Source organism: Bos taurus, chromosome 16, assembly GCF_002263795.3.
Source record: "Bos taurus isolate L1 Dominette 01449 registration number 42190680 breed Hereford chromosome 16, ARS-UCD2.0, whole genome shotgun sequence".
NCBI lineage: Eukaryota > Metazoa > Chordata > Mammalia > Artiodactyla > Bovidae > Bos > Bos taurus.
In genome coordinates this window covers 67422889-67447646 of record NC_037343.1, presented here as the reverse complement: position 1 = coordinate 67447646, position 24758 = coordinate 67422889, and the positions used below count along the sequence as shown (strand labels likewise).

At 34.6% G+C, this 24758-nt stretch overlaps 1 protein-coding gene across 2 annotated transcripts in view; it reads left to right on the top strand.

The window, feature by feature from the left end:
- The window catches only part of TPR (translocated promoter region, nuclear basket protein), a 63879-nt gene that overhangs the window by 14114 nt on the left and 25007 nt on the right, over positions 1–24758 (top strand). For both annotated transcript variants that reach the window (XM_015475269.3, NM_001205623.1), the window contains 23 exons: positions 1697–1804; positions 2786–3012; positions 3676–3839; positions 4297–4424; positions 4514–4662; positions 5631–5793; positions 6925–7059; positions 7591–7731; positions 10445–10610; positions 11647–11813; positions 12375–12527; positions 12955–13071; positions 14597–14800; positions 14913–15097; positions 15544–15691; positions 17282–17419; positions 17517–17648; positions 19831–19961; positions 21351–21561; positions 22468–22611; positions 22964–23162; positions 24139–24344; positions 24521–24582. In XM_015475269.3, coding sequence (XP_015330755.2) covers positions 1697–1804; positions 2786–3012; positions 3676–3839; positions 4297–4424; positions 4514–4662; positions 5631–5793; positions 6925–7059; positions 7591–7731; positions 10445–10610; positions 11647–11813; positions 12375–12527; positions 12955–13071; positions 14597–14800; positions 14913–15097; positions 15544–15691; positions 17282–17419; positions 17517–17648; positions 19831–19961; positions 21351–21561; positions 22468–22611; positions 22964–23162; positions 24139–24344; positions 24521–24582 — 3578 coding nt within the window. The remainder of the gene's footprint in view (positions 1–1696; positions 1805–2785; positions 3013–3675; positions 3840–4296; positions 4425–4513; positions 4663–5630; positions 5794–6924; positions 7060–7590; positions 7732–10444; positions 10611–11646; positions 11814–12374; positions 12528–12954; positions 13072–14596; positions 14801–14912; positions 15098–15543; positions 15692–17281; positions 17420–17516; positions 17649–19830; positions 19962–21350; positions 21562–22467; positions 22612–22963; positions 23163–24138; positions 24345–24520; positions 24583–24758) is intronic.

The following is a 24758-nucleotide window of genomic DNA, read 5'->3' as shown; positions in this document are numbered from 1 at the left end:
TTGAAGGAAATCGGTTAAATCAATTTGTATGTGCTAAATAGTATAAATGCATCTCTGTGGTGTGTGTGTGTGTGTGTGTGTGTTAGTCACTCAATCTGCCCAACTGTTTATGACCTCATGGACGGTAGCCCACCAGGCTCCTCTGTTCATGGAATTCTCCAGGCAAGAATACTGGAGTGGGTAGTCATTACCTTTTCCAGAGGATCTTCCTGACCCCAGGAATTGAACCCAAGGCTTCTGTATTGCAGGCAGATTCTTTAACATCTGAGCCACCAGGGAAGCCCAAATGTGTCCTTAATTTGACTTAAACTTTTATTGCTGTTGTTATTATATTTTAGATGTCAGTTTAAATCAGGGTGTGTTGTGTCTTAATGGTCTCTTTTTCCTAAATCAAATTATGTCTAGCAGTCTTGCCTTGGGAGAATATGGGGCATTAAGACACACCCCTGCCCCTCTGGTGTGGTTTAAAAAGAGGTCCTTTGGATCTCCTTGACTTTCTCACTGTTGAAAGTGAGCATTTTACCTGAAGCTTATTGTCTGAGGAGGCAGTAAAGTGGAGGGCTTAAGAATCAGGTAATAGCGGCTGTTCACTGTGGGAAAACCTGTTAATTCATCACTAATGTGCAGGTACAGTAATAAATACAGACTTTTTTCATAACTTCCAAAAGCTTTAAAAATAATTTCAGTATCTTTTTTTGTAGCCGAATCTTTTGTCCATAACATATATCATGTCCAGTCTAGATTCTGTGGTGCTCATTTCTCAGATTTCTAGAATTTTATAACTAAGTTTCTTTCTTCCTTGGCATCTTAATTGATCCCAGTTTGAACTCAGTAGGTTTCTGTTATTACCATTTTTCATGAATATTTGCCTGCTTCATCTTGTCTCATACTTATTCCTGCTGAAATTGGTTTATCCTTGTACCTTGAGGGCATTGTGCTCAGAGGCACTTGAAACACCAGGATAAATATAAGCCATCTTTGACTTGTGTAGTATCTCTAACAATACATACTTTGTGAAATAATCCATATTATGTGAGAACAGTGCATTAAGAAGCAAAATTCATATGAATTGGAGATAAAACATAAGATTTCAAAGATACTTTGTGCTTATGTCAAGCTCCTTAAAACTGCCCCTAAATCCCTAATGATACTGTGATGCAAAACATTACTGCAATATGTTACCATTTTTCTTTTTTTTAACAGCCTTATGACATTGGTTGCTGATTCTTTAAAATTAGTTCCCGGTGCATTTTTTAATAAATCCAAGTCTTACCCAACATTTTTTGCTTTTAATACTTATTTCTAGATAGTATAATAATGATTATCACTGTAAGGCAGTCCTTTGCTTTTGTCTTAACTAACAAAGTTTTTTGAGAGTGTTTGTTTGATCTCCAACATCATTTGATAATATACTGTGAATTTGGTGTGGCTGTAACATTTTGATTCACAGTTAAGGAACCCCCTTCATTACCATACAGTGATGAAAACATTATAATGTTGAGCTTATTTGAAATATTAAGAAATATATTCATATTTTTAAGGAATTTCTCTTTAGAGGCTACTATATTATATAGAATATTTTAAAATTATAAGTTGATTACTGTGATATTTGAGCACTGTATACTTTTGTTATTTTTGTAACTGCTATTTGTATGCATCTTAGAAGAAAATACAAAATTTTCACTTCATTTTAAAGGAGATTCAGCGATTACAGGAGGACACAGATAAAGCCAATAAACATTCATCTGTGCTTGAAAGAGACAATCAAAGAATGGAAGTACAAATAAAAGATCTTTCACAACAGGTTGGTTTTTTGTTTCTTTTCCTATTTTATTTTGTTTTTTCCTGAACTGACTGCCTAGTAACGTTTGTTTCCAAGTATGTAAGACAGAACTTGTACATACGAAATTCTCATCAACTGAGAAAACTGCTCTAAATGAATTGCAGTCTAGTCATTGTTTATTCTTAGCCCCTCCCTTTTTTCTTTTCTTTAAGCATTTGATAAATTTTCAGTTTGAAGATAACTGGTTGTAATTAATGAAATAATTCAAAGATAAAAGAGTTATCTTCCCACAGTTCAAGTCCCAGGTTAGCAGACTGGTGTGTGTTCTTTCATATCTTCTTATACGTACAGATACATGTGAGCATATATGAACATACGTAAGCATTCTTTGTTTTTACTGAAATAAAATCACTTATTTTGTATATGCATCTGTAAGTGCATTCCCCTAACACTTTTTTTTTAACTGATTAAGTTTGGAGATGTAGATCTGTTTTGTTCATATATTTTACCCTAATGTTTGTATGTAGAATGACTGAACAACAACAAATACACAAACACAAACATAGATAAAAATTTCTCATGAATGAAGTTAGCATCTATTTCCCATGCTCCCCTTCTGCCCAGCTACGTAATACATATCTAAGCATGCAGGTGCAAGCATACAGACACAATGCGTATGTATTTCCAAGTGTTTTATATGGTCATTGTTCTACAAAAAAGGAACCATGCCTCTGGAATTATAATTTGACTTCTTTTTAAAAAATAACAGTTTTCATTACATACTTTTCATAGAAATGAGAAATAAGTTTCTGATTAAGATTTTCTTTATTTAGTTCTTAATATCTAAAATGATAAGCTTGAAAATTAGTTTTTTCAAGATAATTTAATACTCCATCAAAGGTGTTTGTAAAGTAACCTTGTCATTTGAAAATTTTCACTTCTAAACATTTCCAAAGTCAAAACCAATACTATTTGATAACATATGAAAACTTTTTTTTTTAGATTAGAGTGCTTCTGATGGAACTTGAAGAAGCGAGGGGTAACCATGTAATCCGTGATGAGGAAGTAAGCTCTGCTGATATAAGTAGTTCATCTGAAGTAATATCACAGCATCTAGTATCTTATAGAAACATTGAAGAGCTTCAACAGCAAAATCAACGTCTCTTAGTAGCCCTTCGGGAACTTGGGGAAACCAGAGAAAGAGAAGAACAAGAAACAACTTCATCCAAGTAAGCAATAGACTTACTTTGGTTTATTCAGCAAACATTTATTGAAAACTTTTTATGTGCGTTAAACAATACTGGATATTGGAAATATAGTGATTTAGGAGAAAAAAAATAAAATCAACCATATTGCTGAAAAGTTCTACTCTTAAGGACCCCAGTTTTTGGATGAGATGGTTAGTAAGTGAGATAGATAATAAGATCAATAAGTAGATTATTTTACTTCAGTGTGATTTGTGCAATAATAGAGAAAAGCCTTTCTGTGAGAGCGTAGAGGTGTGAGACCCAGCCTATATTTGGGGGAACAGACCTGGCTTCATGAAGAAGATACTTAAGAATAACTCAAAGGAAAGAATCTTTTGAAATAATGGTTTTGGTGCTAGAGAAGAAGAAATGGCTATAAAAGCAAGAAGAATGGAATTTGGACTCAGTGGAATTTATTGATTTTTGCAAACAGATTTTTCAGATGACCTTGTTCAGTACCTGAGTCCTATGTAGTGGGGGTTTTAAAAGCTGTTCTTAAAATAGCAAAAAAGAAGGAAAGGGTAAGAGAGATGACAATACTATGCCTAATGACAGGGGATAAAATGCTTAGTCAATTTGCGGTAGAAATTATAACTGCCTCTCAATCTCAGTCCTGTTAAATAGACTTGATTTATTTTCCTGCAGAATTTCTGAGCTTCAGGTCAAACTTGAGAATGCCCTCACTGAATTGGAACAACTCCGTGAATCACGGCAGCATCAAATGCAGCTTGTTGATTCTATAGTTCGTCAGCGTGATATGTACCGAATTCTGTTGTCACAGACAACGGGAGTTGCCATTCCTTTACAAGGTAGGAGTTTTTATGTTATCTTAAAAGTTTCCAAGTATTTCTGGGAAATGTTTCTGAAATCTATATTAAGGAATGGATTTTGCTACATAAGCAATGTCTACTCTAATGATGATAACTTCAAATGTGGCTACCATATATGAGTGATTGTGTAATACATCATCAGTTCTAAAATACACCATTGTATTAGGTAAGAAAAATGCTGATCATTGTTGCAAAGTATGCGTCTGAGAGTCAATGAATTATATTACTTATTTTTGTTACATTTTAACATTTAGCCTGCAAAAATTACCTTTATTTAACTAGAAGTCATAAATAATTGTAGTAAGTTATTTAGTAGGTTCTTTGTTTCATAATTTCTATAATCTTGTGATTTAATTTAAATAAGTCAGCCTGTTGACTTCTGATAATGATGTATTTTGTGAAGAGGTGTCACATCATTCTTTTTACATTTCTGAAGCTTCAAGCTTAGATGATATTTCTCTTGTGTCAACTCCAAAACGCTCAAGTACATCACAGACAGCTTCCACTCCTGCTCCAGTGATTGAGCCAGCAGAGGCTATAGAGGCTAAGGCTGCACTTAAACAGGTAAAATACCCCTAACTTGACACCTTTATCTTGAGTCACGTTTTTGAGAACATGTAATAATTTCATCTAATAATTTCTCTAATATGTAGCTGCAGGAAATTTTTGAGAACTACAAAAAAGAAAAGGCAGATAATGAAAAAATGCAGAATGAGCAGCTTGAGAAACTTCAGGAGCAAGTCACAGATTTGCGATCACAAAATACCAAAATCTCTACCCAGCTAGATTTTGCTTCTAAACGGTAAATTTTCTTTTCAAAAGTTAAGTCTAAACATAATACTTGGTATTCAGTGGAATCAAATTCAAGAGTTAATTTGTGACAATATTACTTTTTTTGGTGGATACAGGTTGAAAAGTTACAAAGGGTTCATTTTTCACTTTTGATTAATGATTCTTGTGAATGTTATTAGGGGATCCAGGTAAGTTCATATAAGGAGTGTTTGTATTTTTCCTTCCAGAGGTTAAAGGACATACTGATTCCATAGGACTTAATTATTTTAATTAAGGAGGATAAGAGAAGTATGAGAAATTTCATTCAGCCTTTTCTAGTCTAGGTAGAAGAGAAGCAGGCACTAGAGTTAATTTTGGGAAAATTGACTTTTTTGGTCACTTGGAGAGGAATAACAGTAAATTTTGTTCCATAGTTAACAGATCCATTGAATTTGTTAGTTTATCAAGTTAGGAAATACTTACGTCTTTGTATACTACATGATCAGGCTGTTTTGCAAGTATGACCAGCAGTCTCTGTATTTTCCAACAGTTTGATATCTCAGTAAAAGTACCATTTTCCCCCATGTTGATATCTCTAGCCAGTCACTTTCTAAGCTTTTAAACACATAAGACATAACCACATAAGGCAATAAGGTGAAGATTTATAGAAGGGAAAAAAAGGATTGGGAAAAATCCGTCACTAACCATGCATAAATACCTTAAATTGCATACTGCATTGTGATGGGTGTCTTCCTGTATGAACGTTATATTGATGTGAGATTAAAAAGTTAATTCAGCATGAAATACAGTGCTTATTTAGAATTTGAACTTAACTGCTAAACTTGGAGTTTAGAAAAAAGAATGAAGATTTTTACATTATTACAAAAACATATTTTTCATATTATCAATCGTATAAAATTAAGCTCTTGTGAAACTCAAGAAATTGACCTAGGATACAGTATTTCATTTGCTTATAGAATTATTTTTCTTTCATATAAGTTATGAAATGCTACAAGATAATGTTGAAGGATACCGTCGAGAAATAACATCCCTACATGAAAGAAATCAGAAACTCACTGCAACAACTCAGAAGCAAGAACAGATCATCAACACAATGACGCAGGATTTGAGAGGAGCTAATGAAAAGCTAGCTGTTGCAGAAGTGAGGCCAATTTCTATCATCTGTCTTATGTTATAAGTTGCATTTGACACTTGTTTTTTAATTATTACTTTGATTTTACTGGTTGGTATAATGTAGATTTTTGAATTTTGTGGATTATACATCCTTATCAAATAGTTTCCTGGCATCCACGCGTCCATCAGAGCAGTTGGGTTATTGTTTCTAGTAAAAGAGGAAAGAAGTTGGTTTTTCTGGGCTAAGATTTCTTTGGTTACAACAAAAGCTGTGGATGAATATTTTATCCATTCTTGCTCATTTCTAGTAAAAAACAGTATACAATTTTCATTAGCATTGAACTCTGTTCCCTAATTGCAATGTAAATGTCAATCAGAAATTGACAGTACTTTCAACTTAAATTCTAAAGTCTTTGATGATAGATTATCATGATAGCGTTTTGCTTTTTATAAACTTATTTCTCACAACTATTTAATCATTATTTATGATCTCAGTATAGTTATTCCCTCATTTTGTTTATTGAAAAGGACTCAGAAGCTAAGTAATTTGCCCGTTAGGGGGCCATCATGAGATACAGGTTGGTTGGGACTTAAAACTTAGCTTTTCTAATTCTGTTGGCTCTGTTATTTCTGTCTTGTCCCCACCCCTTTGTGGAGAATAGACATCAGCACTGTTTCAAACTGGTGGAGTAAGTTTTATAATTGATAGTTTTTGACTCATCCTGTAAATATGAATATTTTGAGGATATTGATTTTCAGCAAGCCCTTCTATACCCTCTGAGATTCAGAGGGTACTCCTCATGGGGAAAAAAAGTTCAAATAGAGAAGTCAGCACTCAAACAGATACTTAGAAGCCAAGTTTAGTTTCTAAAACTTGCATAGTTGAATAGTATGCAGGTGTGACTATCGCATAGTTTTGTTATTTTGCCTCCAAGACTGTGGCATTTTAGATTTTTGTTGTTGTTGTTTTAAGTCTTGATTTGCTGGACCAAAGATAATATATGTATTTGTGGTAATTGTAAGAATTTTTCCTTTGGATTTATTAGTATTTCCAATAATCTTTGTTTCATAATTCAATACATGAAACTTTTATAATTGTGTTATTACATTTGACACATTGTTTTTCAACATTCTTTTTTTAATTTGTACTTGACTCAAGGTAAGAGCAGAAAATCTGAAAAAGGAAAAGGAAATGCTTAAATTGTCAGAAGTCCGTCTTTCTCAGCAAAGAGAATCTTTGTTGGCCGAACAAAGAGGGCAAAACTTACTGCTTACTAATCTGCAGACAATTCAGGTAACCAAATAAAAAAGGGATAAGTAGAAAAAATTTTTTAAGTTAAATTTGAATAATTTTAACGTTGTATTCTCTCAGTTTTCTTAATGAGAATGTTTATGTCATTTTTGTCATGCATATTATGATCACTGAATTTTGAAGTTTATTTAAGACATCAGTATTTTAAGTAAAACATTGAAAGAGAACTGACTGAAGCCAGGCAATTGGCAGTTTTGATCCTCAGGTTTATATTTACAGAGTCCTATACAGTTTAATTGTTTGCAAGATTAAATCTTTGGCTTGTATTCTTCAAAATATGAAGAAATCTGGCTGTGGTGATATGGTTCTTATTTTCCCTATTAAATAGATGTTATACTATGGAAAATGTCAAAATATATTGGTAAATGGTTTAGATCTTAACTTCTTCATGCAGAAATGAGTTGTATTCCTGTAATTTCCAGTTGCCTTTTTTTTTGTTGTTGTTCATTTGTTCTTACTTTTTTTTTAAGTATAACCAAAATCTTTTTTTTTTTTTTTTTTTTCAATCCTTAGGGAATATTAGAGCGATCTGAAACAGAAACCAAACAAAGGCTTAGTAGCCAGATAGAAAAACTGGAACATGAAATATCCCATCTAAAGAAGAAGTTGGAGAATGAGGTGGAACAGAGGCATACACTTACTAGAAATCTGGATGTGAGTCTTATCAGTGTTCTGAATTTCTATAGAATATTTATGTTTAAAAATCAAGCTCATGTTGAAGCACAGTCTTGAGATCTCTTACAGACCCTTAAGTTTTTCTTGCCTTTTACGTTGTAAAAAAAAGAGACAAATAGATTCAAGGGATTAGATCTGATAGACAGAGTGCCTGAAGAATTATGACGGAGGTTCATGACATTGTACAAGAGGCAGTGATCAAGACCATCCCCAAGAAAAAGAAATGCAAAATGGTTGTCTGAGGAGGCCTTACAAATAACTGAGAAAAGAAGAGAAGCGAAAGGCAAAGGAGGAAAGGAAAGATATACCCATTTGAAAGGAGAGTTCCAAAGAATAGCAAGGAAAGATAAGAAAGCCTTCCTCAGGAATCAATGCAAAGAAATAGAGGAAAACAATAGAATGGGAGAGGCTAGAGATCTCTTCAAGAAATAGAGATACCAACGGAACATTTCATGCAAAGATGGGCACAATAAAGGACAGAAATGGTATGGACCTAGCAGAAGCAGAAGGTATTAAGAAGAGGTGGCAAAAAATACCCAAAAGAACTATACAAAAAAGATCTTCATGACCCAGATAACCACAATGGTGTGATCACCCACCTAGAGGAAGTCTGGTGGGCCTTAGGAAACATTACTACGAACAAAGCTAGTGGAGGTGATGCAATTCCAGTTGAGCTATTTCAAATCCTGAACGATGATGTGGTGAAAGTGCTGCAGTCAATATGCCAACAAATTTGGAAAACTCAGCAGTGGCCCGCATTGCTGGAAAAGGTCAGTTTTCATTCCAATCCCAAAGAAAGGCAATGCCAAAGAATGTCCAAACTACTGCACAATTGTCCTCGTCTCACATGCTAGCAAAGCAATGCTCAGAATTCTCCAAGCTAGGCTTCAGGCATGAACCGTGAACTTCCAGATGTTCAAGCTGGATTTAGAAAAGGCAGAGGAACTAGAGATCAAATTGCCAACATTTGTTGGATCATAGAAAAAGCAAGAGAGTTCCAGAAAAACATCTACTTTTGCTTTATTGACTACACCAAAGCCTTTGACTGTGTGGATCACAACTAAGTATGGAAAATTCTTAAAGAGATGGGAATACCAGACCACCTGACCTGCTCCTGAGAAATCTTTATACAGGTCAAGAAGCAACAGGTAGAACTGGACATGGAATGGCAGACTGCTTCCAAATTGGGAAAGGAGTGTGTCAAGGCTGTATATTGTCACCCTGCTTGTTTCTCATATGCGATGTACATCATGGGAAATGCCGGGCTGGATGAAGCACAAGCTGGAATCAAGATTGCTGGGAGATCAGTAACCTCAGATATGCAGATGACACCACCCTTATGGCAGAAAGTGAAGAACTAAACAGCCTCTTGATGAAAATGAAAGAGGTGAGTGAAAAATTAAGCTTAAAATTCAACATTCAGAAAACGAAGATCATGGCATCTGGTCCCATCACTTCATGGCAAATAGATGGAGAAACAGTGTCAGACTTTATTTTGGGGGGCTCCAAAATCACTGCAGCCATGAAATTAAAAGACACTTGCTCCTTGGAAGAAAAGTTATGACCAACCTAGACAGCATATTAAAAAGCAGAGACTTTACTTTGCCAGCAAAGGTCCATGTAGTCAAAACTATGGTTTTTCCAGTAGTCATGTATGGATGTGAGAATTGGACTATTAAGAAAGCTGAGTGCTGAAGAATTGATGCTTTTTAACTGTGGTGTTGGAGAAGACTCTTGAGAGTCCCTTGGACTTCAAGGAGATCCAGCCAGTCCATCCTAAAGGAAATGAGTCCTGAATATTCATTGGAAGGCCTGATGCTGAAGCTGAAACTCCAGTACTTTGGCCACCTGATGTGAAGAACTGTCTCATTGAAAAAGACCCTGATGCTGGGAAAGATTGAAGGCAGGAAGAGAAGGGAACGACAGTGGATAAGATGGTTGGATGACATCAGCAACTCTGTGAGTTTTAGACCCCATGAGTTGGTGATAGACGGGGAAACCTGGCTTACTGCAGTCCATGGGGTCGCAAAGAATCGGACATGACTGAGCAACTGAAATGAGCCAAGGCGATATCTTTCTGAGGTCTAGTCCCATAGTCCAGTGAATTAAGAGCTTTTTCAGTCAGGCTGCTGGAAACAGGCATTATTCCTGACCTGCTCTGAGGACCAGAGAGTCTTCAGTCTTCAGACCACTCCAGTTTCTGTTTGATTCTTTGCCGTCTGGGGTATTTTCACAGGCATGCACTGATCACTCTTTTGCTCAATATTCAAGAAGGGAACCTGTGCAAGTCTCCACAGTACTGTGTCTGGGCAGCTGCCTTCTATCTGATAGTGTTTCTGTTTTACGAATTCAAGTTGGTCTGGCCTTCTTCTATTCTGAGTTCTATGTTTCCAGTTCATGAAGTCTGTGGCCTCATTTTCCTTTCCCTTTGCTTAGCCTGGATACTCTTAAATCAATAAGCTGAGAAATTGTAGGGTTCATCTCTTCTGTTTCCTATCTCAGTTGGTTCAAAGTGTTTTGTCTGTTTTTTGTTGTTTATTTATTTTGGTGGTTTCAGTTCAGGAGGTAAATGTCATTTCTGTTGCTCTGTTTTAGGCAGTTTAAAGTTCTGTAAAAAGGTAATTTGAGCCTCTCTAGTTACTTAAAAATTGAAAGATAGCGTTTGTAGGGTTGATGTATATTTTTCTTATAGGTTCAACTTTTAGATACAAAGAGACAGCTGGATACGGAGACAAATCTTCATCTTAACACAAAAGAACTGTTAAAAAATGCTCAGAAGGAAATTGCTTCATTGAAACAGCACCTCAGTAATATGGAAGTCCAACTTGCTTCTCAGTCTTCACAGAGAACTGGTAAAGGTAAATGAGTAGGCTGATAAAAGTGCCAGGTTTATAACATATCCTGTAAATCAGCAGCCATTTTTTTCATAGATACTAGCAAAAGATTTTAACAAAACAAAAAACTTTACATATAGTAAAGCCCAGTTTTCCGCCTAAATTAATAAATGCACAGACTTGAAAGATTCAGAATAGTTGTACATGTGGCAGGTGACCAAGATATGCTCTTAGTTTTCCAGTTATTGAAACCATTTCATTGATGCTTTAAGAATGTTTCTCTTGTGGAGGGTTAATAATTTGAATTTTTAACTCCCTTTTGAGATGAAGTTACTTGCTAAATATGTAATGATAAGGCTCACTTACAGAAATCATGGATTTGTTTGATCTCTTTAGAGCAGTATTCCTAATCTTTGCTCATTGACAGCTGCAGGGAAAAGGTTTCTCTCATAAAGTTTTGCTACTCTTTGTCAATACATTATTTCAAATGCAAACCCATTGAGTCCAAGTAATCTTTCTACATGGTCTTACTTATTTCTTAATATAGAAGAGAAATTTAAAACATAAGTATACATGTGTATGTATGTGATATATATTGTATATATATAATTCTCCAGGACTCCTTTCTTATTGTTATCGTATGGTAAGAAAACATTCTTTTTAATCTGTAATTTCTTCCTTTTCTGTGAATTTTAAAATGAAAATTACTCTAATTGTTTTAAGCTGTAACGTTTTGGCATAAACAATGGTTTAATTAAGAGTTAATTTCTACAAGTAGCTATTTCAGCTTAGTGGAATTACTTTATATTCTCTTTTAAATACCTTTTAAAAAAATATTTGTAACAGCAGAGTTCAAATACTTAAACATTTTTGTTTTTAAATAACCTACTGACTGTAACCTGTTTTTATTTTGGTATTCAGCATAGGTTGAAATACACTTTCTAGATAGTTGAATACTTCTACATCTCAGTCTTAATTCTTATTTCACAAATTCTTTAAGAGTAGTCATCTTTAATATCATTTAAAATGTTAATATTAAGAAAGCTGTTAAATCTATTAGGTCAGCCTAGCAACAAAGAAGATATGGATGACCTTCTGAGCCAGCTAAGGCAGGCAGAAGAGCAGGTGAATGACTTGAAGGAAAGACTCAAAACAAGCACTAGTAATGTGGAACAGTATCGTGCAATGGTTACTAGTTTGGAAGAGTCCCTCAACAAGGAAAAACAGGTATATCCAATTTTGAATTCAGTTTGCATGTACTTTTTTTTAAAGTTACGATGTGTAAGGCACTGTGTAAAAGTGTGGGTTCAACTGGCATTGCACTTACCTTTTACAACAAAAAAATCACACAAAATTTGTAGAACATGGGAAGTATATTCCTGTAGAAAAAGTACAGATGAAATGCTGATTATGTGAGTGGGTGGTAGGTGAGATTGTTTGTCTTTTGAGTATGCCTGACTTCACAGGGGAGAATGCATTTTTGCCTGGCCTTGAAGGAAAGCATCATTTGAATGGTAAAGATAGGAAGTTATTCCATGTAATAGGCACTATCAGCCGAGATAGGAAGGCCAGTGTATTCCATTTGTGAATTTTAGTGTGTTTTAAATTTACCTTAGGTCAGTCTTGCCTTCTGAGATGGCCCACACTGTGTATGAACAGAGTTTCACTCTAAATAAATCCCCTTCTTACCTATCAAAATACATAAATTTAGCTTTCATTTGGGGAAAATAATTGTATAATTTTAAATGTGTGTATTCTTTGTACCCTACTGTTTGGTTGATGGTGAAGGTGACAGAAGAAGTACGTAAGAATATTGAAGTTCGCTTAAAAGAGTCAGCCGAATTTCAGACACAGCTGGAAAAGAAGTTGATGGAAGTAGAGAAGGAAAAACAGGAACTTCAGGATGACAAGAGAAAAGCCATAGAGAGCATGGAACAACAGGTAAATTAGGTTATTACCATACCAATTACTTTTTCTGTTGTAAGGATTTAGATTCTTTTATCTAGCTTATTAATTACCATTCAGTTATTCTCAGCAGGTACTGATTGAACACATACCTTATATAACTATTTTAGTTTTGTATTTTACTCTAATCTGTACATGTTTCCTTTTGGATACTTGAGACTACTTTATGGTACTAGATATCAGTGTTGCTTTTCAGAAGCCTCTGCCTAAACATTTACTTTTGTACACATTTTTAATAATATGGAGTGAATAAAAGCCTGCAAAATTTGCACAATATATCAGGTAATAAACTGTTTAAACTTAATAAGTCTTTGGGCTACTTGTATTTTTAAAAACCTGACTTCGATAATTTTAAAGTAAATATGCAATTAACTCTTGGTTTTTATCTTGTTCTTCAATTTAGTTATCTGAGTTAAAGAAAACACTCAATAGTGTTCAGAATGAAGTACAAGAAGCTCTTCAGAGAGCAAGCACAGCTTTGAGTAATGAACAGCAAGCCAGACGGGACTGTCAGGAACAAGTAAGTGTCACTCAGAGCCAGTTATTGGAAAGTGAGCTTTGATCTTAGGGCACAGTTCTTCGAGCATAGTCATGCATTTTGGGGATTGGTGCATTTTATAAAACATGCAAGTTATTTCCACTCTTGGGGCACTTGGAATAAGATCAACTGATAAGTATAGACGAAAGCTAAAAGTAAGGCCAGGTTTCCCCTGCTGTCCAGAAGTAGAAAGTTCCTTTGAAAGATGAAATGGCATAAAGTGAAGAAACAGTTATCTCAGGTCACATCATCCTAATGGAAATACAGATTAAATAGAGATAAAACACAGACGCTCACAGTCCAAAGCTATGACGGCTTGATGCTGAGATGCTGAGTGTGGTTCCTTGGGAAGGAGCTTGGCAGTACCCCTCTTGCTACTCAGGGTGCTCATTGCCTCAATAAATGACATCTACTGAACAAATGCCGAACACTGTTTTCACTTTTCTGTAAAAGCAGTGGTCCTCTTTGGATTTCATTTGTTTAGCAGAAATAGATACTAACCTAGGTCTCCCCTAAAAGCAAACATGCATAAAGCAGACTTTGAAGAAAAAAGACATGTCTGTAGAGCAATATCCATTAACAAAACAGCATTGGTAAATGGAGAAAATATATAAAAATAGGAGTAGAAGATTAAACGTGTACTTGATCTCACTTGCAAGCATTCTTTCACTATTGCAGTACTACAGTAAGTCTAGTTGTAAAGCTGTACTATAGACAAGATAGAGATACTTTTCCTCAGCAAAACAGGGACATTTTGAAAACATTTTTAATGCATTACTGAGCTTACGCAGATTTCTATACACCACTGTTTATAAGCTTTAACAGTACAAAAGCACATTATTTAAGTATATACACACATGCACACACACATATACATGATACTGCTTTTTATAGTTTGTTATGAATAAAAGATGATAAAACAGTTCAGGAAAATGAGGATTATTGAAATGGTAGAATGGGAAAGGAATACATGTAAGGATATTGGTAACGTTCTCATTTTTATGATTGGTGGTATGTTAATAGCGTATTGCTTACAGGAATAACTTGTATATGTATCAGGATTATTTTAAAAATGGAGTACAAGGGAAAGTGCTTCACACTGAAGGTAAATTAGACAAAAAGGAATTATCATTGGCTTATTGCCAAACATTGTAGCATTGGAAATTAGAATCAAAGAATGTATCCATGATTCCGTATTCAAATAGGTGGTTTTCATTTCCCTTTTTCATTTTGTGTGTATATATGCATATATTTTATGTAACTGAGTTAGTCTTTATTTCATAAAATCTGTTCCAAGTTACTACCTCATCTTTCTAAGTTTCATTTTGAACAGTTGTTTAACACTTCATCAAATAGATACAGCATAATTTTTCATTATTCTCCTAGATATTTTGGAACATTTCGATTATGTTCACGTTTATTGCTGTAAGTAATATAGCATGCATCTTTTCAGAGACTGGCCTTATGGAATTTTAATCTGTGTCAATGGGGCGATAATTCCTTTCAGGCTAAAATAGCTGTGGAAGCTCAGAATAAGTATGAGAGAGAACTGATGCTGCATGCTGCTGATGTTGAAGCTCTCCAAGCTGCCAAGGAACAGGTTTCCAAAATGGCATCAGTGCGTCAGCATTTGGAAGAAACAGCCCAAAAAGCAGAATCACAGTTGTTGGAATGTAAAGCATCTTGGGAAGAAAGAGAGAGAATGTTAAAGGTATTATTCATGATAGAATGTTCTGGAGAATTGAAGGGTTTGGGGGTTTTTTTATTGTTTTTTAACACACGTTGGAAAATCTCCTATTATATGATAGACTCTTGGCTTATAGGATGAAGTTTCTAAGAGTGTGTCTCGCTGTGAAGATCTAGAAAAACAAAACAGGTTACTCCATGATCAGATTGAAAAATTAAGTGACAAAGTCGTTTCCTCAATGAAGGAAGGTGTACAAGGTCCATTGAATGTATCTCTCAGTGAAGAAGGAAAATCTCAAGAACAAATTTTAGAAATTCTCAGGTAAATCCAATATATTCTTAATGCTTTACTTCTATGATGAGCAACAATTATGAAGTTACGCTATAAGTGTATAAATTAGGCCAGTGGAAGTTATATGCTATTTAGGTAAATAAATACAAAGCTCATTTTGTCATATAGAGTCCACAAACCCACTACCACCCAATTAGTGGTCACTTTTGACATTTAGACATATGCCAATTTAAATATGTGAGTTCAAGTTGAATCTGACAGTAAGAACTTGAACGGTTTCCTTAGAAAAGTAAATGGCTTTCAGATTTATTTTAAAGATAGAAACCACTGTCTGTAGTAAAGTATATCTCCTATTATTATTTTTTAATGAAAATTTTTAAAGTGAATAAGTTTGTCATCTTAAAAATTATCCAAGTTTTTGAATGTTCTGTTACTGGCGTTAATCTATTCAAATAACATCTTACGTATTTTTGTAGATTTATACGGCGAGAAAAAGAAATTGCTGAAACTAGATTTGAAGTGGCTCAAGTTGAGAGCCTGCGATATCGACAAAGGGTTGAACTTTTAGAAAGAGAGCTGCAGGAACTGCAGGATAGCCTAAATGCTGAAAGGGAGAAAGTTCAGGTATGTGTCCTAAGAAGGTACTTGTTAAATCAAGAGATGTACTCATTTCAGTTTCTAGTAGCATAAAATTTAGTTTGAAATAACCATTCTTCTTAAACTCGTAAGTTCGTTAGATGTTAAACATTGGCGCAGTATAGTGATAAGAGACTTAATGATAACCAAGACTACCTGGTTTCAAATTCAGTCTAGTTCATACCATTCGATGTGTTGCTTGGGCACATTGTTTAACTTCCTTGCTCTTAAACTTCCTTGTCTGTAACATGCAGGTGATAAAAATAGTGAGAATTGAATTAGTGCACATGAAACTTTTGAATTATGTCTGGTGCACACTGAGTGCTTAATAAATAAATTTCAGTTGTCTTTATTTACTGCTGTAATTGTCATTATAGAAATTAGTCATCGACAAAAAATGGTTGGTTGAAATTGCTATGGAATTTTCTTTTTCTCAGCAGAGGTGTAAAATGTCGTCAAAATAGTCAACCAGAGCGGGGAGAAAAGGTGTTTGGTAAATGTATGATCACAACACAAGCTCATCTCAGTCCACTCAACCAACCAAAAGCTTATTACTGCATCACCTCGTTCTGAGGAGGTGCAGTAGTATAACTCCACATCTGGAAAGAAGGAAATTAAGACCTTGAATCATTTATCTTCTTTTAACTGGTAGATAGTTGGAATGGCTACTAGAGAGAAACCATGAAACAGGAGAAAGTGGATAATTGAACAAGTAGACTTACGGGATTTACATTTTCAGACAAATGAAAAGTTCCAGAATTATACCCTATTGAGAAAACAACTCAAATTCAAATATCTCACTATGGAAATAATAAACAGACCTTCTGATTCAGTGGAGCTAACACTTACAGGAAAGAGCGGAATCAGAGCTTCTAATGAAGATTATATATTCTTTCAGTCTGTTGTGTTTTCTTTGCTGTTCCTTTGGACTACATAAAGGCAAATAATACTACAAAACACCCAGCTCAGCCAAGTCTTACATACAAAGGGAGAAGTCAAGAAGTAACCTAAGTTGTATCAAAAATAATGTCTACCCAAGTCAAGCAGTGTAGCATGGCAACCATGAATGATAGCTTTAAAAATGGTGAAGGTATAAAATAATACATACAAAAAATGGATAATTGTACTCAGAACAGAAAAAATGTTCTTCACAAGTGAACAAGTATTCAGTAAAACTGCTCAGAATCAAAGTGATGAAATAATCAAGTGAGATGAAAAAGAGTTTCTGAAAAAGAGGGGGGAAACTGAGGACCAAAATAACATCATTTTAGAACTGTTGCTGAATTCAGTGTAGCAAGAAAAACAATAGAAACAGGAAGATAGAGGACTGGATTAATGTTTTTACCTAATGTAAATAACATAGTATCTTTTTACTTTCATCTTTTGATTTTGTGCGTGTTGAAACTCTGTAATTGACATGAATCACAGAAAAATAAACATGTAAGATTCCTAAAAATTGTTTTAAAAGTTGACGTTTAAATCCTTTTTACTTTTATAGGAAAGATTAGAGCTGGTAGGAAAAGATAGACCTTAATCTGTTGGTATATGTTGCTGTACACATATGTTTGAAATCTTTAGGTAACTGCAAAAACAATGGCCCAGCATGAGGAACTGATGAAGAAAACCGAAACAATGAACGTAGTCATGGAAACCAATAAGATGCTGAGAGAAGAGAAGGAGAGGCTGGAACAGGATCTACAGCAGATGCAAGCCAAGGTTTGTAATTTACAAATGAGTAGAGAGACATATTTTTAGTAATGTCGTAAATAAATTTTCGCATCAGGTATTAAAAAAATTCTGAAACTATTTTCAGGTCAGGAAACTGGAGTTAGATATTTTACCCTTACAAGAAGCAAATGCTGAACTGAGTGAGAAAAGTGGTATGTTGCAAGCAGAGAAGAAGTTATTAGAAGAAGATGTCAAACGTTGGAAAGCACGTAACCAGGTAAATTTAGTCAAACCCATTCCAAAACAAAAACATGTTGATGTAAAATAATAGGGTAAAATTTAAGAGGATAAAAATATTTGATGAGCTAGTGGGAAGTATTTTATGTTGATCAGTGAAAGTCTGATGTGTTTGTTACATATACCTATGTGTCAGGCATTAAGCTTATAACTAAATTTTTAATATTTTGGTTATATTGTCTGTATTTTTTAAAAAAGCTAAATTGTCTGTTTGTATTCCACATTTAGGCTTTTGCTTTATCTTTAAAATGTTTTTGTACATGAAAAATGGATTTATATAATTCATTGAAGCACTTTAAGAAGACTTGTTCACTGCAGTATTTTGGGGGTGGGGGAGAGAAGACAAAACCGTATAGCATGGTATGTTTGGCTTCCCTGGTGTCTCAGACGATAAAGAATTTGCCTGCAGTACAGGAGACCTGGGTTCAATCCCTGGATTGGGAACATCCCCTGGAGAAGGGAATGGCAACCCACTTCAGTATTTTTGCCTGAAAAATCCTTTGGACAGAGGAGCTTGGCAGGCTACAGTCCACGCGTTCACAAGGAGTCGGACACAACTGAGGAGCAAAATGCACCCACACGTTCAGTTCAGTCACTCAGTCCTGTCTGATTCTTTGCGATCCCGTGGACTGCAGCACACCGGGCCTCCCTGTCCATCACCAACTCCTGGGGTTTACTCAAACTCCTGTCCATCATGTTGGTGATGCCATCCAACCATCTCATCCTTTGTCGTCCCTTTCTCCCACCTTCAGTCTTTCCCAGCATCAGGGTCTTTATCAATGAGACAGTTCTTCACATCAAGTGGCCAGAGTATTGGAGTTTCGGCTTCAGCATCAGTCCTTCCAGTGAATATTCAGGACCAATTTCCTTTAGGATGGACTGGTTAGATCTCCTTACTATCCAAGGGACTCTCAAGAGTCTTCTCCAATACCACAGTTCAAAAGCATCAATTCTTGGGTGCTCAGCTTTTTTTATAGTCCAACTCTCATCCATACATGACTACTGGAAAAACCATAGCTTTGACTAGACGGACCTTTGTTGGTAAAGTAATGTCTCTGCTTTTTAATATGCTGTCTAGGTTGGTCATAGCTTTTCTTCCAAGGAGCAAGCATCTTTTAATTTCATGGCTGCAATCACCATCTGCAGTGATTTTGGAGCCCCCCAAAATAAAGTCTCTCACTGTTTCCACTGTTTCCCCATCTATTAGCCATGAAGTGATAGGACCAGGTGCCATGATGTTAGTTTTCTGAATGTTGAGTTTTAAGCCAACTTTTTCACTCTCCTCTTTCACTTTCATCAAGAGGTTTTTTAGTTCCTCTTTGTTTTCTGCCATAAGGATGGTATCACCTGCATATCTGAGGTTATTGATATAACCTCACATACTATACACACACATAGTATGGTTAGAAGCTATAGTAGCTCTGTATTCAGAGAAGAAGTTGGAAATCTGCCTTACCTCATACTAGCTATTTGCTTTGTGAAAATGAGGACATTAATCTTTCTCAGACAATTTTCCTTGATTTTGTAAATGAGGATATAATCACCCTGTTCATTTTATAAAAATTAAATGAAGCAGTCCACCCAGCACCTAGAAAATGCTCTAAGAACTACTCATATCTGAATAGGATTTTAAAATTTTAGAGCCCCTTCATGCTTTTTTTATTTGCTCAAAGAGTCCGAAAAATCCAGAAAGGATAATCTGCCCAAGTCTAGATATATTCCTGTTAAATTATGCTGCCTTCTTTTCTGGTTAATGGAATCAATTGCATTTAGGATTATTTTCATTTTCTTGTTTTGTTTGTAATGCATGATGAACTTTTTTTCCCTATATATGTCACTGTAATGAAATTGGGTATTTAATGTTAAAAGCTTACAGATCCTTTGGATCCCTTTATTTGACTCTACTGTAACTATTCTAAAATGTTCCTTTGCAACTGTGAAAAATAATGAATAGTGAATGACATTTACTTTGTTTTCCCCTTTCATTTTGGCTAAACCTCTTAGCTAAACAAAGGAACTAAAGCTTTGATTTTATTTTCTTATAATTTGATGATTGATCACTATGTATGCAAGCATCTAATATAAACATAATTAGATACTCTGATATTTTAATATAGCACATTAGTTTCATAAAATCGTGTTATGCATTGTTCCTATTCTAGCATCTAGTGAATCAACAGAAAGATCCAGATACAGAAGAATATCGTAAGCTGCTTTCTGAAAAGGAAGTTCACACTAAGCGTATTCAGCAATTGACTGAAGAACTTGGAAGACTTAAAGCTGAAATTGCAAGGTATATGGAATAATCTCAAGTTGTATCCAGTACTTGGACAATCTTAAAGAAGTTTGTTTCTATTTTTATGTGATGCCCTAAGTGCTTCCTGACTTTAAAGAGGATGGAAAGTGCTGGAGCTCTTATATGTATCTTTCCTTTTATTGCTTTATAAAAACAACCAAGCTGTCATTTAGTTTTATGCCTTCATATATGAATTATCTCTCCATACTTGATTACTTTTTAAACTACATAGTTGGTATGAATCTAAAGCAGACCATTTTTTTAAATAGTCAAATTAACTTTTGCAAGTAGATTTTTCTTTTTTCTTTTGATTAACATATATTCATGAATCTATTTTGAAAGTTTTCATAAAGAAGTGTTTTTCTCTCTTTTTTTTTTTTGCTGCACTGAGTCTTTGTTTCAGCATGCAGAGGCCTGTTGGGGAGCACAAGCTCAGTAGTTGTGTTTTGCAGGCTTCTCTAATTTGGCTTAGTTGCCCAACCAGGGATCAAACCCATGTCCCCCACTTTAGATGCATATTCTTCACCACTGGACCACCAGGGAAGTTCCTAAAGAAAGTTCTTAAATGAACTTATAGTGAAGTATATTGCCTTTTAAAGATAAATGTAATATTAGAGTTAATGTTTCTGGTTTACCTCTTGTAAGCTTTAATGTCCTTTGTCCCTATCTTAGCCCCTGTTTATGTGATACTTGACAGCTTACAAATTTTTGTCAAGTTTATTCTCTTTTTTTTTTTCATAACAATAGTCTGGCATTTTAAGTGGGAGAGATATTACTTAATTTTAAAGATGAGGAGGCTAAGATTCAGAAAGGTACCCAGGCTTACTTCTAAGGTTAGTAACGATTAACAACATGCTCTTAACTCAGGTCATCTGATTTCACATTCATTTCATGATTAAAATACAGGAGTTGGCAGACTATAACCCACAGGTCTTTTTTTGTACAACCTGGAAGCTAAAAATGATTTTTACGTTTTTTTTTAAGTGTCGTAAAAAAGAAGAGGAACACACAGCAAACATTGTATGTGGCCTTCAAAACCTCATGTGCTTAATGTAGATTTTGCGATCAGGCAGATGTGGATTACACTCTGGGTACCATGCAGAGTAAAAGTGTGCATGTTACTTAACAACTTATAGCTCAGTTTTTCTCATCTCTAAAATGGGTATATATGGCATGTAATAAGTCAGTTACATTTTTCTAAAGTACCACAGGTTCACAAGTTAAGGATTTCTCTTTTGAAGGGTGTGTGTGTGTGTGCTTTTCTTAGAGTTTTCTAAATAAAACACACACTAAAGCAACACAATAAAAATATAACTTAAAAGGTTTTAAAATTGGAAAAGTCTCAAGTATTTAGTCTTTCTCTTTTATCCCATCTCTTTTGCTTAGATCAAATGCATCTTTGACTAACAACCAGAACTTAATCCAGAGTCTAAAGGAAGATTTAAATAAAGTAAGAACAGAAAAGGAAAATATCCAGAAGGAGTTAGATGCCAAAATAATTGATATTCAAGAAAAGGTTAAAACTATTACTCAAGTCAAGAAAATTGGACGTAGGTACAAGACTCAATATGAAGAACTTAAAGCACAACAAGATAAGGTATTTTTGAAGTGGTTTTCTTTTTATATATTCTTTATATATATAATTTTTTGATATACACAATTTTGGTCTACACAATTTATACACAGTTTTGTATATATTTAGATACATGGATTTGCATATTTGGATGAGTCTTACAAAAACCTTATTCATAATATTTAGTTATTGGTTTTTAATCATATATGCGATACTTTATTTAGTTTAAGATTAGCTCTTAGTATGTCCTAAAATGAACTATAAATTCATAAAGAAATAGTAGTTACTTCTAGGCATTTTTATGTAGTTTCCCAATTTCAAATATTGTTCCTTTTCAAAACTATTTTCTTGTAACTCATTAAAGAACTCATTTAACTGATTAAAATGATATGTATCAAAAAGTGCTAGTTTCTTGTAATTGATCAGGTTGTGTTATTTTAAATAAGTATTCTATGTTAACCATCTACCAAAAAGAATTTTTAAATCTTTGTTTTACTTTAGACTTGATTTTTATTTTTGATTACCAGTGGTAAAGAACTTGTATATTGATTTGATTGTATCAAGTCAACAAGTTAGCACCTGTTAGACTAGAAAATATATGAAGAAAAAATTTCAAAATTCTTAACCCTCAGTTAACCACTGTTAATCCTTTAATATGCTTTCCTTCATGTATGAGTGATTTGTTTTTCTGGATAATTCTGTGTTAAACAGTGCATCATCATTTTGATTAGCTGGTTAATACCCAGTAGTATGGAAAGCCCTAACCTATGTAACTAATAGCTTACTCTTGGACATTAAAGTTGTTTTATAGATTTATTTATGAATACCCTTAAAGATAAGTTTCTTTATATACTTACTATTTTCTTAGATGAATTTGCAAAATTACTGAATATAAATGTTCAAGTGTATTATTACTGTTTGTCATCTTAGGTCATGGAGACCTCAGCTCAGTCTTCTGGAGACCATCAGGAACAGCACGTCTCAGTCCAGGAAATGCAGGAGCTCAAAGAGACCCTAAGCCAAGCTGAAACCAAGTCAAAGTCACTCGAGAATCAAGTGGAGAACCTGCAGAAGGTATGAGTGGAAGAGAAGTGAAAGGTGTATGTTCATAATTGTTTCCTTGTTGAAAAGCTAGAAAAATACAATGGAATATAATTCAGTCATAAAGGAATTTTGAAAAAAGAAAAATGGGTTAAACACTGATACTTTCTCTTTTTATATGGAAATATATAATTTTTTTTGAATGACTTATGTATGCAGATAATACCTAATCATCTTGCAAGTGTCCACTTGATTACCATTTTATATTTATACTTTCATTTAATCTAAACAAATTAATAAGTTTTATGCTTTAAGTCTGTCGGGGATGTAGTTATATTGATTTGGCTGAATTACATGGTTAATACTTTGTCTTCCTTTAAAAAAGACTTTATCTGAGAAAGAGATAGAAGCAAGAAGTCTCCAGGAACAGACTCTGGAGCTTCAATCTGAACTTGCACGACTTCGTCAGGACCTTCAAGATAGAACCACACAGGAAGAGCAACTCCGACAGCAGATAACTGAAAAGGAAGAAAAAACAAGAAAGGCCATTGTAGCAGCAAAATCAAAAATTGCACATTTAGCTGGTAAGTTTCTGTATGCTTTATGATTCGAATTTGATGGTGAAAGTTGGTTATTTGATACAGGGTTAGAATTAAATGGGAAAGAAAAGTAAATAATACTAAATGACTTCTGTCTATGTGTTTGCATACTTTAGGTATTAGGTTTATTTAATTGGATTCAAATTACAGCAGTTTTAATTTTCAAGTAATAAGGATGTCCTTAATTTATGATTTCTTTCTTAATTGTTAACTGATAGTGGATAGGGAGTACAGCTGTCCTTCTGCTTTAGTGTGTAACTATTACCGCCTTCTGATGGTAACCCTTTGGGTCCATAGTATACTGTCCAGAGGCCTTCTGTAAATTCTAGGCAGCATTGGACGTTAGCTCAGCGAGTTTTCTGTGCCTCACTCACAGAGGGTCCCATTAGGCCTTCAGGGAGAACATCATGTCAGCTGTATGAGGATCCCAGTGCTACAACCCTCAGGGCCTTACTGCACCTTGCTTACCAGTCTGCTAGTAGGTAAATAAAATGCCAAGTAGGTTGAATTTTCTTATGAGCAGTTATTTAAATGGATCTCTAAGATAGTGTCCCTGGCAACTTATTTCATTTAAAAAAAAATGAAGTTGCTTAATTATCCTTGAGTATCTGCTGTAAATTATATGAAATGAAAATTTTATAGTCTCTCATATATTAAAAATATTTAAAGGCCATATAAAAGGGCTCCTGCTGACTAGTTTATGGTAGATCCTTTATCTTTTTTGAGATCTTGGTTAGAAAAAGCTGAGTCTTTTTTATTTTGGAGTATATTTTATATTGGAGTAATAAATACATGTTTAAAACCTTGTTTATTGAAATGTAGAGTATATCAGAATTATTGGAGATGTTAAAGTTCAGGAATAGAATCCAATATAGCCTTTGCATACTTATCAAGCACATAATTTTTTTTGTTTCCAGTGTTTGATTATGATATTGATAGAATGATGTGGTTACTTCTTTAGGTGTAAAAGATCAGCTAACTAAGGAAAATGAAGAGCTTAAACAAAGGAATGGAGCCTTAGATCAGCAGAAAGATGAACTGGATGTTCGTATGACTGCTCTTAAATCCCAGTACGAAGGTCGAATTAGTCGCTTGGAGAGAGAACTCAGGGAGCATCAAGAGAGACACCTTGAGCAGAGAGACGAGCCTCAGGAACCTACCAATAAGGTAATCAGCCAGTTCTGTTTAAATGGCAAATCATTTTTTCTCTGTACATTTTGCTTGAAGATGTCTGGTGATTTAGGAGCCTCTGTCTGAGAGAATTAACACTAAGATATTTTGATGGCATTGTTGGGTGGACTCTTGTAGGACCGGCACAACAATCCATAGTTTTCTTTCTATAGGTCCCAGAACAGCAGAGACAGATCACGTTGAAAACAACTCCAGCTTCTGGTGAAAGAGGAATGTGAGTTTTGTTCTTTTGCAGTCTGTTTACAGTCTGTTTCCTGCTTTTCTTTTAAAATACAGGGAGGACCTAGTGATCTTTGGGGAGAAATAAAGTTTACGTTATAAAATTATATAATTGAAGAGCAAGAGGCTAAGGTGAGACTGAGGTTCAGTAATCAACAGTTAATACGTTCT